Source organism: Chironomus tepperi, unplaced genomic scaffold (genome assembly GCF_022539635.2).
Source record: "Chironomus tepperi strain 1889 unplaced genomic scaffold, CSIRO-AGI_Ctep_v1 contig_137, whole genome shotgun sequence".
Taxonomy (NCBI): Eukaryota; Metazoa; Arthropoda; class Insecta; order Diptera; family Chironomidae; genus Chironomus; species Chironomus tepperi.
In genome coordinates this window covers 2,200,095-2,215,262 of record NW_027226259.1, presented here as the reverse complement: position 1 = coordinate 2,215,262, position 15,168 = coordinate 2,200,095, and the positions used below count along the sequence as shown (strand labels likewise).

The following is a 15,168-nucleotide window of genomic DNA, read 5'->3' as shown; positions in this document are numbered from 1 at the left end:
TCATTTGAAACGTAATGAAGCATTTTTAAACAATTCAATCAATTTAGTTCCAGTTTAGAGGTAGTCTGAAACGCACAAAGCATCAAATGTCTCGAAGAGTGACTAGGCAAATAATTACTAAAGACAAAGAAATTCATCGATTCTTTAAATCTGAGGAAAAACTTTTGCAAATACCCACGATGACGAATACATCAATATAAAGAGGAAACAGCAAGATTCAAAAAAAAATTTTTTTTTTGATTGTTATGTTAAAGCGTGAATTCAATTCGTAAAACACCCACCAAGAATAAATGTCAAGTTAAAGGAAGTATAAAAATCCAAGAACATTAATGAATTTTCAGTTAGTAAGATTTAGTACTTTGATGGTGACGGGTTTGAAGATATTACAATGAGTGGTGTAAAGTTTTTTTCGATATTGATTTTTGTGATTTTTTTGAACATTAAGTTCTCAGTTTCGCAGCCATACGCAAATGATTATCCTTACAAAAAGTATGGCTATCAGATTGAAGGATCTGCAGCTGGTTCCGACGGATCCCGATATTTTAAAAATAATCTAAGAGATCGGGATGGTCGACTAAAAGCGAATGCAGATATTGGCTCTAGCTTCAATTTAGATGCTGATAAAAATGAGCATGATTTGAATCAACTTAAAAGAGGAGGGTCAACTGATAATTTGACCCATGTACAAGGAGAAGATTTCGAAACTGATAAAAGTCACAAAAGAAAGCATATAAAATCAGGCTTCCAAAACTCGTACCACAAAGATGAAAACGGATCAAGGGTTTCATATTATGAAGATTCTGATGATACAGGAGGAAAAGTTATATATGACAAACGACATGGTCAACGTGGAGACAATCAAGAGACTCAATTTAATGAGGGGCTTCGCAATGGAGTTACAAGAGATCGTTATGATAACAGAAAAATAGGATTTGATAACAGAGATTTGCAAGATCAACATCGATACCTCCATGAAGAAAACGGTAAGCTGAATTGAGATGCAAATGTTACAACTTAAATATTTGAACTACTTAACTAACTTATTTTTGAAGGAAAACAAAATGATTATGTTGATAATTACAAGAGTGGAATAGATAATCAATTTGAAATTGTTAGAAGACCTTATTCAGATCATTATCGACATTCTACACCTTCAAGGTTGAGAGATTTGGATGATTATGATCGATACAATCCATCCAATCATTGGGTAAATTATCAATTGTATCAAGAAGATTATAGTCACTCATTAATTTTTTACATCTTAAATAGGGCTTCAACAGTAGATTACCAATAGCTCCAAATTTACATTCTGATCCATCTCCATCGAGAGATGCTTTTACGAGACGTAAAATAACAATTTATGAAGATCCACGTGATGAATTTGTTGACCCAAAAGTTGATCGTTTTCGTGATAATGGCAATTACATGACAAGAAGTGAGATCACTAGAAGATTTGACTACGGACCAGCTGAAAGAACTCCGTTTAGATCACGTTATCGTGGTTTATGAGTAGAGGTAGTAAGAGAAACTTTTAGATTTTATTTTGACGATTTGCATTCTTATTTTTAGATTTAGGAACTTTAACTACCTACCTATAACAAAATATCAAACCCTTACAATATTTCAATTTTTAATAAAAATGAAACCCTAAGTACATTATTTAAAACATTAACGAATTTCTAGAATATCAAAATATTTTATAATAATTTATTTATTTAACATAAAAAAAAGCACAAATAAAATGTTTTTAATTTTTTATACGAAAACATCAATGAAACATTCATTTAATTTAGACTAAAACATCAAGCATTCAATGAAGAAAAAAGATTTTGAAGAGGGTTGTCCAATAAAAACTAATCATGAATGAGTAAACAAAAAATGCTCTTTATGTGATTTCCTAGCCCGTAGCAATCAGCTCTTCTGCTTTAATTTCCTAATAGTAAAAACCCTTCAAAATAAACGTAATCAAATCAAAATATAAATTGCAAGATGCACTAAATGTTTGTAAAGAGGGATTTAATGAATTGTTTTAAATTTTACAATATTTGATTAAGAAATTTATATACATCCTCTTTCAGCTTGTTTTATGATAAGTATTTAAAATGTGTATTTCTTATTCTAATATTCTGCCTTATAGGAAGTAATTATCCTCGTGAATTTTTATTAAATATATTACATTTGTCAGTGTTTTAGTAATTAGCAATTAAAAATCTAATGTTATATTAGTCACACAAAAGTGACATAAAAACTTCACTTAACACCTCTACTGTGAGTGGACTATAAAAATAAATTCTTGGCAATTATGATATGATAGTAATAAAATATTCATTCGTTTGCTGTCGTATGAGAATTTTTCGATCCATTACTACAAACATCACGAAGAGACACAACATGTGTGATAATAAAACTTGAATTATTGCCTTGCATGATGCGAATTATTACTTACCAGTTAGTGAAAATGCCAATAGTCATAAAAAAATTCATTATGAATCTTTACTATATATAAATATTCAACTGTCGTGGCACATTAGGTGTTTGACATAAATTTGCTGTTATAATTTACAGCCTTTTTACAGTAGCTTCTCATGTACATTCTCATTTCATGATATTAATTGCTTTTTGTTAGCAATTATGGATGTGATTGTATATGCGATACAATTTGGGGTTATTAATGGCTCTTTTGTAATGGTCAACAAATCTTTCGCACGAAAATCCTTTGCCTTAATATCACATATAAATAGATATTGTTGCATTTCCCTTCCTTTTTTATTCTAGCCGGAACAACATTTTTTACTGCTCATTCTGTTTATTTTGTAAAATTTATTATCCCGAACATTTTTTATACTATCTATGTATCTATGTATTTCTTGTTCCGGGCAAATAACCCTTCTCATGTGGACATTGTATTGTAGATAGAAGGAAGGAAAACTTTGTTTACACAATGAATCTCACATGATATATCTTTATTTTCTTATAGATATACATAGGTATACAGTATCGAGAAAATCCTCTTGAAAATGTGTCGAGACTAGTGTTGAACATGATGTTATATGATACTTCTTGAAAATAAACTCTATAATGATATTAAATCATTTAATATGCAAAGTAACCAGATCGATAATCAAGAGTTTGAGTAAATTTTTCTACTTTACCTCATATTAAATATTAAATGCATGCCATATACGTGAGTTAAAGAAATTTAAGCTTGCAATTTTACTATGAGAAAAACTCACGAAATCACTTACTTCATGTACGTGAAAAGATTTTAAATGTGTCATGCACATTGAACAAAAATTAATTACTACGAATATTTAAAGAATTGTATACATACTCAATAGTACCTAATAATACACATATTAAGAATTAAAAAAACGTATTTGACGTATCTTATCAATGAATTTCATGTAGATTAGATTATATGTCAATTTTGAACCAAAAAATTTATAAGTTTAGTTCACTTCAATCGCTCAAACAAGACATAAACAGTAAATTTGTAGATTGCGAGTTTTCAGCATGTGGAATACAATGTACTCAGATATAAATTTTAATAATTAATTAATTACATTTCAAGTAATTAAATATTCAAAAAATTTCCATTTCATGTTCAAAGTCTTCACATAATCTTCTTATCGGCACTAGCAAAGGCTTATAAGAAAGAAGTCAGCTGTAAAGTTTCCATAAATGAAGAATTTGGAAAAGTTTGCCTGTTGGAAAATGTAAATCTACAGACGAAGGTGAACATTCAGGATAAATCTCTTAAATATGTTTTCTTTCAAAATTCAAAAATTGAATTTTTCACGGATGAGTTCGTCGAGCAGCTGGAGAGGATTCAATTTTTGAATATTAATGATGTTGGTCTTGAACACATTGATGGTAACATTCTTGGGAGTCTAAATGAAATGATAGTGTTTTGGGGGTCTCATAATGAAATCGAAAGTGTTGATGATAATGCATTTAATGGATGCATCAATTTGGAGATGATATCATTGAAATTTAATAAAATTTCATTCATACACGAAAATGCATTTAATAGTTTAGAAAATTTGTTTAAATTGGATTTATCATCAAATCGACTGAAGCATATTGGAAAAATTTTCAAAAATCTCTATAGCTTAATTGATCTTGACTTATCGTCAAATCATATAGAACATTTAAATGATGAAACCTTTATTAATTTATCAAATCTTTATGCATTAAGTTTAGCAAAAAATAATTTGAAATTTCTAAATTCAAAAGCATTTGATCCACTAGTTAGTTTAGAGTATCTTAATCTATGCTTCAATAAATCTCCAATTCCTATAATTTATAAGCGATTTCTCAAGTATAATGTTAATATGAAAAAAATTCTCTTGTGTAATAATAAAATCAAAGCAATTGAGAGAGAATTTTTTCTTAATAACAAACCTAGTCTTGATTTAATATTACTGAGAATGAATTCATGTACAAATCAAGACTTTACTGTTAGCAGCAAAATAATTATAAATAATGAATTAATGAAATTTCAATTGTGTTATGATAATTTTGTTGATTATCGCGTTTAAAATTAATAAATGTGTTAATTCTTATGATTTTTTTTTTAATTAAGTGCCTTGTAACAATTAATTAACTTAATATAATGGAATGCAAAATATCGCTTTATCGTTTAAAAGTTATGAAAATTTTAGCTCTTTAAAATATTGATATAAATATAAATAAATGATTTTACATTAATATAAATGGATCAAAACTAGTTTTGTTTGTCGATTCAAAAGTTTTTCGTGCATGTAAATGAATCTTTTAAATAAAATCTCAAAAGTCTAATTAATCTTGATTAGTAATGATTAATTAGTAAATTAAAAATAATGCAATTTATTTTAATAAAAAAAATAATAGCAAATTGAAAATTTAATAAAATGAAAAACTATATCTGCATGCATAAAATATTTTTATTCATAATAGAATGCAAATATTTGTGCATAAATAAGTTGAATAAATAAATAAGCAGCAAAAAGAATTTATATAGATATAAGGAGAGGAGAAAAAACAACAAAAATTAAGAAAAAAAACAACAACTCAATTCATATAATAATAAATTGCTCAACCTACCCACTAAAATCATGTGTTGCTGCACATTTTCAAAAGAGAAGAAAAAAAATCGTCGCTTCGACTCAATGTTGAATGCTTTTGAATGTTTTTCGACGATTAGCATTCAACATTATCGTAGATGCTTGTGATTCGTTTACACTCTCTCTTTATTATCTCGTCAAATTTTGTCGACTCAAGACGTAAGTTTGTTTCGCTTGTGCGCATATTTCCATGTGCTGTTTTAAGTGTAAATAAAAGAAAAAAAAAGTAAAGATATTTCAAGAGTAGAGTTAATGAAGTAAAGGAGGAAAAGAGAAATATTAAATTTTATACTGAAGTGCAAGTTGGAATATAAAATAAAAAGAAATAATTAAAAGGAAGAACATTTAATATCTTCAAGTGGAACAAGTCTCTCAGTAATAAGAAATGATATAAAAAAGAACTGACATTTTCAAGTCTCTCTAATCTGCAGCGTATTTGAAAAAGAAGAGACGAATCGACCTCGACTTGCTGCCTATCAGCAATTCATTAAATTGTTAATTAAACTACAAATGTATAATTAATGTGAGTTTCTTTATAATCGACAGAGAGCTAAATGTTAATTTTGAAAGAGTGAATTATAAACATAACAATCACTTTTCTTGACGTAACTCTTGATAACGACTTTGTTTGCCCCAATCTCTCACATGGACGAGAAAAAATTCTTTTGAAGAAATTAAGTTAATTTAATCAAACGGAGAAATAAATTTATAATAAAGAAAGAAAAGGCACAGGAGGGGGAATACTAAAATTAATTCTTTATAGTGTGTGAATAAAAAAATCACTGAATTAAATTTGATGTGGGCTTGATATAACAATAACAATAAAAATCAACAACACAAAAAATAATTTAATAATAATTTTTTTCTCTGTGAATTGATAAATAATGTCTAATTAAAATTACTTAATTCATTTCCAAACGAACTAAAAAATATTTAGCTCTACACCGACATTCGTTCATTTGCAGTGAATTATAAAATCAAAAAAACAACAAAAATTGTTAATTAAAAAGGAATTGTGTTGTATGTAACGATCTCACAGTATTAGAGAGGAAGAAAAGAAACGATTCGCGGCTTTGTGAGAAATCATTAAATGTTTATAATTAAATGATTAAATGAATGAAATTTAATTCGCCGTACGCAATAAGATAGAAAAGAAATAAGCTGTAGAAAGAAGAAGAAGAAGAAGTGAAATAGGAAAGAGAGTGAGCTTGTGTGTAATTAAGTCTCATAGCTGCTTAATTAAATTGTTCTGTGGATAATTCATACCTTCAGATCCGGTGGAATTCAAGTGAGTAATAGTGTTAGTAAATTTAATTAATGCCATATTTATGTGTCTCTCTTTCTTTATAATATAATTAAGCTGTGTTGAATTTAATGCAGTATCTGAGTCTGTGCATAAATAGAGAAGGGAAATTGTTAGTTTTGCGAAATCGTTGATTACAATTTTACACGATCAAAATGAAATTAAGATCGCGTGAAATGTGAATAAAAAATATAAGAATAACTTCGAGAAATTTTACCGTAATGTCATTAAATTGTTTCTTTAATGATTACTTGATATTATTGCTCCTGTATGCAATAAATGCACATGGAAATGTAAAAAATCATTAATATGCTAATTTCTGAATCTAAATACATATATTTATATGTAGATGCATTCGCCTTATTTGTCATCATCGCCACTATGAATCTGTAAATTGAAATAAATGTATATAGCAAAATTATTTCAATGAGTCTTGTGACGAGTTTTGATGCAATTAATTGCGAACTGCATCTTACATACCTTTTCAATTATTGCAAATTGAATTAATGAGTTAGCAAGTGAAGTGAACTAATTAAGAGTGTCTGTCTATTTCCAATGTGTCGATTTAAAATTCCAAGAAGCTGAATTGAAAATAATTAAATGGAATTAAATTAAATTTTCCGATGAAAAATACCTCACGCTTGCATTTTTATTGAATAAGAAAAAAAAAACGAGTGCTAAGAAGAAGCTTAATGAGATTTTCATTTTTTTTTTGTGGATAACAAAAGGTAGAAAAATCTCATTATGAAGTCATTCAATGTATTTCTATTTCCTAAAAAATTCCAAAATGCAATATTACTGCTTCCAATGTCTATTGTTGTTCTTGTGCGTTAAAAAATTTCTTAATTGGATTCTTGAGTAAATCTTTTTAATTCTATACCTTTTTTCACATACTCGACAAAAGGGGTTTTGGATAATAAAACAGCAACAACCCTTTCGCATGTGAATTTTTCACCTTAGTGAACATTATTAATAATGAGCACTTCGGCTACATTAATATACACATACGGAGAATATTTTATTATTCTCGAATCAATGCATACTTGTTGATAAATTACCGCGAATAGATATAACAGCTAAGTTGATGATTACTTAAATTCCCCTTTCATTCTTACCATTGCCTTAAATTTCAAAAGAAATAGATGAAAGAATTTTTAATTAAATCCCAAAAAAATGGAATTCTTGTTCATTCTTTTCTGTGAATGAACCAGAAAATATTTCTTCCTCTTTTGTTATGTTACATGACTTTAATTTCATATGTGAACGGTAAAAAAATAATTTAATCGAAGAAAGGATTTCATGCGAGAACTAGCTACATGTTTTAATGTCGTAAAGCGTGTTAAATTTTATATTTTAAAAATTGCAACATTGTTTATTGGGAAAAGAAAAGAGTTGAAAAGGAAAGAAAAATTATTCATTCACTCTTAAAACTTGTTTTACACACATGTAATTACTGTAAATATATGGTAAAAGGCAATAGCTTTATCAGTGCATTCAGTTATTTTTTGTATTTTAATAAAATTCTTCTCATTTTTTTCTTATTTATAATATCTACCGTGAAATTTTATTTTTCATCTATGCTCTTTGTATAGGAGATGAAGGGTTGAAATTACTTTTATTTAAAATGTGTAAAATTAATTTTAAATTTATAATAAAAGAATAAATAGGATTAACATCATGGTCTTCAAAAAAATATGGGTCATATTTTGCTTTTGCGGTAATCATGAAGAGTTCAGTTAAAAGAAGAAAAATTTATTCCTGTATTTTAATAATAAACAGAAAAAATGTACAGCTTGTACAGATGACATAAATAAATTTGAGCATATCAAACAACCGGTAGATAATTTTGTGGTTATCCTTTACATTTTAAATTGAAACTAAATTGAATCAAGAAAAAATCTCTAATTTGATTGACTTTAAACCTTTTTAAATGACACATGAAGGATTGATATATCACACTGTGCATTCATATAAGACACAATAAGTCATTAAGTATGAAATTAATTTCGCTGTTCGTTATAAGATGCATATAAATCTTCAATTTATTGCATTTATTTTCCTTTTTCTCGCATATGAATAGCCATGCTAATATCTTAATTGAAATGAAGACTTAAAGTTCACAATTTATTGTTCCTTGCCCTTTTACTCTCCTCATTCGTGTCTGAAATAAAACTTGATATATAATGTCTCTTATATTCTTACGGAAGCAGACAATTTGCATCAATAAAGACAACTGCAATTTACTTCAATCTTAAGATGCATTAAAAATTGCGACATTTCTGTAAATTGCCTTTAAAAAAAGCTCATATTATATTGCATTGGTTTCAATTAATTTACTTTTCGTTCTCATGTTTAATGTCTATATAGCTGCAAAAGTGGAAAAATAAAATTTAATTTCATTGCGCTTCATTAAATTAATTAATGTGTCGAAATGATTTTCATAATTATTTGACACCTGCTATGCAACATTGCACGTGTAGGACTTCATCATTATGCGTATTTAATTTTTAATTAATAAAATATTCATGACATTATCATTGTCGCACAAATACACAATTTATGTTTCATCTGGTCAGTCGATGTGCTCAAAAATTCAAACCTGACAATGTATTTATTTACACTTATATTTATTCATGTAAAACGTTTTATGTCTAAAAGTCCAAGTTTTTCTGAAATCATCTACATGCAACACTTTATGAACACCAAAAAAGTCGGGAATGCGTCTTAATTGATTTATTAATCTGCAAACAAATAATAATGCGTTGATGAAGAAGCCTTTTGAATTGTTTTTGATAACTTATATTGTTGAAACAGTAATTGGATGTAGTTTTTAACTAGAAACAAATAAATTAAACAATTAAGTAAATAAATTAATTCACAAACAAGTTTTAATGCTAAAAATCGTGAAATTATTCTTCTTATTAACATTTATAAATAATTTTATATTTGATTCTAAACGAAGTTAATCCGACAGTTAAAAACAACTGTCATTTGATGGAGAACTTGAAAAATTATAATTTCAGTCCAGTATCTCATTACGTCTAATGGTAATTTAGTTTATGATTTTCTATAGAAATAATGCTTTCACATTTTATTCATAAATAGAAATCCGCAACTTATTAAAGTACCTATAAATTCCGAAAAATTTAGAAATATTAATATTTGAACATGATGCATTCAAAATTCGGCGTTAATTTTAACTTTCCATGCAAGAAAGTAAATAAATGCAAGCAGCGTTTAAATAGAAAAGCATTAAGTAATGAGCATTCAAAATTGTTTCCAGACCATAATTAAGAAATGTAATTAAAAATGATTTTATATGTGCTTCCTATAAGTCAACAAAACAGTAATGAGAGTAGAAGTAACATTTTTTCGAAACGAAGGGGAGGAAGGTGGAAACGAAAAAAAAACATCAAAGTATGTACAAAGTAATGAAAAGAATCAAGAAAGTAATTTAATTATTAAAAATAATTGTTTTTTGAACATTAAAAAACCGCACACATGCTTCCAGTTTACTTTTATCAAAGTGCGACATTTGTAATTTGAAACTGCATTTTTTTGAAGCGAGAAGATGAGACAAAATAATCTAAGAAATATGCTTTTATGTAAACAACCATTTAAAACATTAAATGAAATACGAGAAACTGATAAAGAACAATCTTTAAAAAAATCTCAGTTGGTGGGTAGGAATGATGTTATATAAAGTTAAAGTATACAAGAATTGTCGTTTAATTAATTCATTTTAATTCATTGAATGCTCAAGTAGCAATACCAACAACAATTTTGTATACATGCTGGTGGGCATATAGAATTAAAATGAGAAAGCAAACAACACGAAGAATTTTTCTTCACATTATCCATTGCTTTAAGTGAACAACGACAACATGTGATCCCATGTGACTCGAAACAAAAAAATTGTCGCTTATGGTCAACAGATGCTGTTAATGAATGTCAACATTAATGGATAAAAGCAAAAATGATCTTTTAAAGGAATTCCTATTCTCCTCGCTAGACATTTATTCTGGCAAAAACGGAATTAATGAATAAGAAGCGAAACAAAAGAATGAGAATAATTTGATTTTATGCGAGAATAAACAGCTTACTATGAGTGCATTAACAGTGCAATTTTTATATAATTTTTTTTTCTCAAAAAGTGCATGTAAATTAATTATGCTTGTTTCATGTTAAAATATTCGAAACATGTTTCTTACTTACATACATATATTCACACAAATATGTGTATAGTGCTCATAATTATAATTTTGATGCATTTAATTAGTGCAAACTCGGAGCGTTTTTTGCGCAATTATACATCGTCGGATTAATTTAAATCACTTTAATTAAGTTTTGATATTTACTTTGCATTTCCTTAAAAACGAAAGAGACTTAAAGTCTACTTTTAGTCTGCCTGACTGAAGTTGTTTCAGTTTACTTTGAAAGATTAGTCTTCGATAAAAAATAGAAAATGCGTTTCCATTCTGATTGTGAAACTGTTATTACATACACATGAAAACTTAGTCATTAAATGAATCATTGATGCATTAATTGACTTTGTCATTAACTCTCCATTTCTTTCTAATTATTCTCTACAACAAACATTCTTTTTTTTTGCTATAATTATGATGAAAAAATTTAATTAACAATGAGTCATTAATTTCTGATGCGTGTTTTAATTAAGATGCAAATTTTTTGATATAATTTCTCAAGATATTGCAAGCTTTTTTTCTTATTTTATAAAATTATAGTTGCTATAATATTAGAAAGCATTAAAATTAAGTATCGTAAAATTTTGGTGATGCTCATTAGTTTTTAAATTTAATAACTTAATAACATTCTCATAAGATGATCAATTGCCTTAAATAATTACTTAAAAGTTTACAGCTATTCTCAAATGTGCTTCAATAATCAATGACGAGACATATTGAAGCAATTATTTGTTAACGAGGCATTGTAGAATTGAAGTTGAATTAATTTCTTAATGTTGTAACATTGTCTAACGACTATAAATTATAGGCTAATAAGGCTGCTTCTTAACTGTTAAATAATCACTAGTTTTAAGCTAAATTTAACAATTATACAATTAGTAAATGAACATGATAAATATCATTGAATTGGCATTAATTAACAATCTTCTTTATCCTAACACTTGCAAATTTATAAAAATATGAAAAGATAGACCAAAAAGCACAAAATTTATTTCTATTTTTAACTTTTTCTTTTAAGATTGAAATATTAAAATGCATTCAACAATGGAGACAAAACCGGACATTCAAAATCATCATCCTTCAGCAACATCACTTTCAGGTACAACAGTGAATGGCACATCTCAGCAAACTCAGCAGCAGCAGCAGCAACAACAACAACAACAACAATCAACACACAATAATCAACAACAAAATAACTCTAGTCAACTATGTGCTGGCTGTGGCAAACATATAATGGATAGATTTTTGCTTCGAGCATTAGACTTGTTATGGCATGAAGACTGTTTAAAATGCGGTTTGTAAAATATTTTTGTAGTTAAATAGGATTTTCAGTCATGGTAAATACTAATTCAATCCAATAATATGAGTACTTTACCGTTATCAAAGACCAAACTTGACTGTCGATTCCGATATTTTTTTAAATCATACTAATTTATCAGAACAAGGAAAATAATTTGATTTTTCTTTTAAATTTTTCATTTTGAAGGTTGCTGTGATTGTCGGTTAGGTGAAGTAGGAAGTACATTATTTCAGAAAGGAAATTTAATGCTTTGTAAAAGAGATTATTTGAGGCTGTTTGGCAATACAGGCTTTTGTGCGGCATGCAATAAAGTCATTCCAGCATTCGAGATGGTTATGCGAGCAAGAAGTAACGTGTATCATTTAGAGTGTTTTGCATGTCAACAGTGTAACCATAGGTAAGGATATATTTAAAATGCATTTAATAATTTAGTAGACAAAGAATCAGTTTCGATTTTCTCGGTCTACATTCTTTTATGACTTTGTGATTTCCCATACGACCACTTACAACCAATTTTCATTGAGATAAAAATTCAAAATATCCATCCTTTAAGATATTTACGACTCTTGAATAAGTGTGAATCTTCATGCATAAAACATTCTCTGTTCCCCAATAAAATGCGATTTCTTTCAGTAATTTTAGCATCCAATATAGAGCATAAATTGGTTTCAGACAAAAAATGAAAAAGAAAAAATCGTAAAACAACAAACAAGAAAAGTTGAAATAAATTTCTAACAGCACATTTGGGTGTCATTTGTCCAATTTTCAAGTTGTTTGTAGTCACATTCCCACCATAATCGTACATTCACATAAATTCACATTTGCAAAATGTTTTAGTTCAACTTATATGTTTGAATACACAAAACTCTTTCTCACAACATGAATTTTTTGCATCCCATTCCTGAGTAGCTGTATACTCTGCATATGATATGGGAATATTATCATCATACATTCACATGTTCTGTACAGATAGATAGATGAAAATACAAAACTTACTTATTTGCATACGATTTACGTGAATAACATGCTCGTTCCACTCTTTTCAGTTTTCATGTATCATTTCACATAATTTTAATCCCCAAATTTATTCTCAACACATTTTGAAATGATAATTTTCATTAAATCACACCAATTATGCTGAGCTTTATGAAATAGAATATACAAATTTCTGGTTATACCTCCCGTGCTGTATTTAATTTTAATTTTAGATATGTGATTCATCACACTTGTGGAATTAAATATGACTTTTAGTTTTTGATAAGCATTTTTTCAAATTATAGAAATTTTTTGCTTAAGTTAATTAAAATATTAAAATTATTATTTTAAAACATGAATATTCTTAATACTAAATTTAGATTTTTTAAATATTTTTAACAGATTTTGCGTTGGTGACAAGTTTTATTTGTGTGATAATAAAATTCTTTGTGAATATGATTATGAGGAGCGTCTTGTGTTTGCATCAATGGCAAATCATCCAATTTTAAAAAGAAATGCAACTGTGAATCTTCCAGGCACACCCCCAACACTTCCAAGCATTCCAACTTCAGTGCCATCACCAATTCAACAGAATGGTCATCATCATGGTCTTTTATCAAACTTATCATCATCACCACGATCTCAAAACAATGATTTAAATAATAATCAAAATGGATTAAATGGTGTATCGTCTCCGTTTGGAACTCCAGGTCATATGAAACAGGTTATTACTACTAACTGAAATCAGGCACGTTGGCACAAATGGAATGGCTAAATTAGATTCTTACTTAAATTTAAATTCCAGAATTTAGTTGGTTGTTAAATATTATTTCCTTTTTCGAATGAATCGTTATGTGAATACCTTCTATAGTATTTGAATATGAATTTTCAAGTTGTATTTTTCATTTTTTAAGACAAATTCCATTAATAATTTCCTTAAATAGTACAAGACTTTTTTAATACCTTTAAAATATCTCCTTAAACAGTAACTGTGCCAAATAAAATACTCAACAAAGATTCATCAAAAATTCTCTGTATTATGAAGGAACTTTCTATAGTTAATGAAAGAATAAGCTCAAAATAAAATATTTTATTATATAAGCCAAAATATTAAATGGAACACTCCTTGCAATCGTAGGGTAAATATAAAAATCAAATTCCGCGTTTTTATACAATGGGGAAATTATTTTAAATTTGTAATGACGTTTAGAAAATTTAAGTATTATTCATTTATTGAATAAAAGTTATTGAATGTGTAATTTAAATGAGTGTCATAATCGCTATTCAGAATAATATTTAAATTTTCTAAATTGCATTAAATTCATAATCACATTCACATACAATGAAAATTAAAAATACCTACCTAAATAAACTGAAAAAAATTAAATCATAAAGTAATGGGTTAAAATTAAATATATAAAAAAATACAACAAAAATTTTTAATTAGATTAAGGGTGATATAAAATTCTGTAGAATGTATGTAAATCATAAGAAGAAAAATTGTTATCAGTGTATTAAATTAAATTAATTAAAATTTCAAATCTACCAAAGATTATTACTAGACAAAAAAAAATGAAATTAAAAATAAAAGATAATTAAAATGAAAAAATAAAGTCTGCATAATCATATAAAATAAAATATCAACTTTATATACACAAAATGACCATTAAAGTATGCCACAAAAATCTCTTATGAAGTATTAATGTTTCTCTGATCTTTTACATGATGTTTATGAATGCCTTAAGTGGATTTTAAAAAGGAAAACCACAGAAAGAGATTCAATGTCGGTAAAGGTGAGGGAATTTTTCATCTTCAAAGAGGGAAAATGTAAAATTATCTCTCTTTTAGTACTGTAAATTTACCAATTAAATTTGCATAAAATTACCATCGAGGTGTGAAGCAATAATTGAGAGACGGTCGAGACACTTGAATATTTTGTTCAATTATTTCTGCAAGTAGCTTACACTTTTTTATGAATATTTAAAGGAACTCATAAAAGTTATAAAAAGTTGGCAATTATACATTCAGTTTTATCATTCATTATGTTAAAGCTCCACCCTCTGAATGTATACTTTTTTCTCTTCTCTGCTCTATGCTATATGTTTTGGGGAGAGAAATTTTTTATGTTCACTCATCGAAGAGGCGGGTTTAACTTTCTCAATGTTTACTTGAAAGCTTTTTTGGGGGGATGCGCAGAAAGGAATGCTTGTCTTATCAGATAAAGAAACTGTTTCTGGCTATGCTTTGTCAAAATCTTTTAAAAACATTGCATTAAATTTT

The 15,168-nt window shown here is 27.5% G+C and overlaps 3 protein-coding genes across 5 annotated transcripts; all 3 read left to right on the top strand.

Moving 5' to 3' along the window:
• The first annotated feature begins 50 nt into the window (after window positions 1-50).
• LOC139087801 (uncharacterized) lies at window positions 51-1,759 on the top strand. Its single transcript, XM_070636715.1, has 3 exons — window positions 51-983; window positions 1,053-1,207; window positions 1,270-1,759. Exons 1-3 carry the CDS (start codon window positions 389-391, stop codon window positions 1,507-1,509), a joined length of 990 nt encoding a protein of 329 aa, XP_070492816.1. The 5' UTR covers window positions 51-388; the 3' UTR covers window positions 1,510-1,759.
• Window positions 1,760-3,461: 1,702 nt separating this feature from the next.
• LOC139087804 (leucine-rich repeat-containing protein 70-like) lies at window positions 3,462-4,611 on the top strand. Its single transcript, XM_070636719.1, has 2 exons — window positions 3,462-3,527; window positions 3,611-4,611. The coding sequence occupies exons 1-2, from the start codon at window positions 3,514-3,516 to the stop codon at window positions 4,539-4,541; spliced, it is 945 nt and encodes a 314-aa protein (XP_070492820.1). The 5' UTR covers window positions 3,462-3,513; the 3' UTR covers window positions 4,542-4,611.
• Bx (LIM domain-containing protein Beadex) lies at window positions 3,639-14,375 on the top strand. 3 transcript variants are annotated; one of them, XM_070636726.1, is made up of 5 exons: window positions 5,010-5,628; window positions 6,043-6,393; window positions 11,632-11,907; window positions 12,100-12,310; window positions 13,291-14,374. In XM_070636726.1, exons 3-5 carry the CDS (start codon window positions 11,646-11,648, stop codon window positions 13,628-13,630), a joined length of 813 nt encoding a protein of 270 aa, XP_070492827.1. In that variant the 5' UTR covers window positions 5,010-5,628; window positions 6,043-6,393; window positions 11,632-11,645; the 3' UTR covers window positions 13,631-14,374. The 3 variants fall into 3 exon arrangements, with proteins under 3 accessions (XP_070492828.1, XP_070492827.1, XP_070492826.1); XM_070636727.1 differs by lacking the exons at window positions 5,010-5,628; window positions 6,043-6,393 and adding an exon at window positions 3,639-3,734 and having other exon boundaries at window positions 13,291-14,375; XM_070636725.1 differs by having other exon boundaries at window positions 5,010-6,393.
• Window positions 14,376-15,168: the final 793 nt, after the last annotated feature.

What these genes read in the sequence shown, in the direction of transcription:
- LOC139087801 (XM_070636715.1), top strand. Translation starts at nt 389, where the DNA reads ATGAGTGGTGTAAAGTTTTTTTCGATATTGATTTTTGTGATTTTTTTG. An exon ending in ATACCTCCATGAAGAAAACG is followed by an intron (nt 984 to 1,052) that starts GTAAGCTGAATT and finishes TTATTTTTGAAG; the next exon opens with GAAAACAAAATGATTATGTT. An exon ending in ACAATCCATCCAATCATTGG is followed by an intron (nt 1,208 to 1,269) that starts GTAAATTATCAA and finishes CATCTTAAATAG; the next exon opens with GGCTTCAACAGTAGATTACC.
- Bx (XM_070636727.1), top strand. Translation starts at nt 11,646, where the DNA reads ATGCATTCAACAATGGAGACAAAACCGGACATTCAAAATCATCATCCT. An exon ending in TGAAGACTGTTTAAAATGCG is followed by an intron (nt 11,908 to 12,099) that starts GTTTGTAAAATA and finishes TTCATTTTGAAG; the next exon opens with GTTGCTGTGATTGTCGGTTA. An exon ending in TGTCAACAGTGTAACCATAG is followed by an intron (nt 12,311 to 13,290) that starts GTAAGGATATAT and finishes TATTTTTAACAG; the next exon opens with ATTTTGCGTTGGTGACAAGT.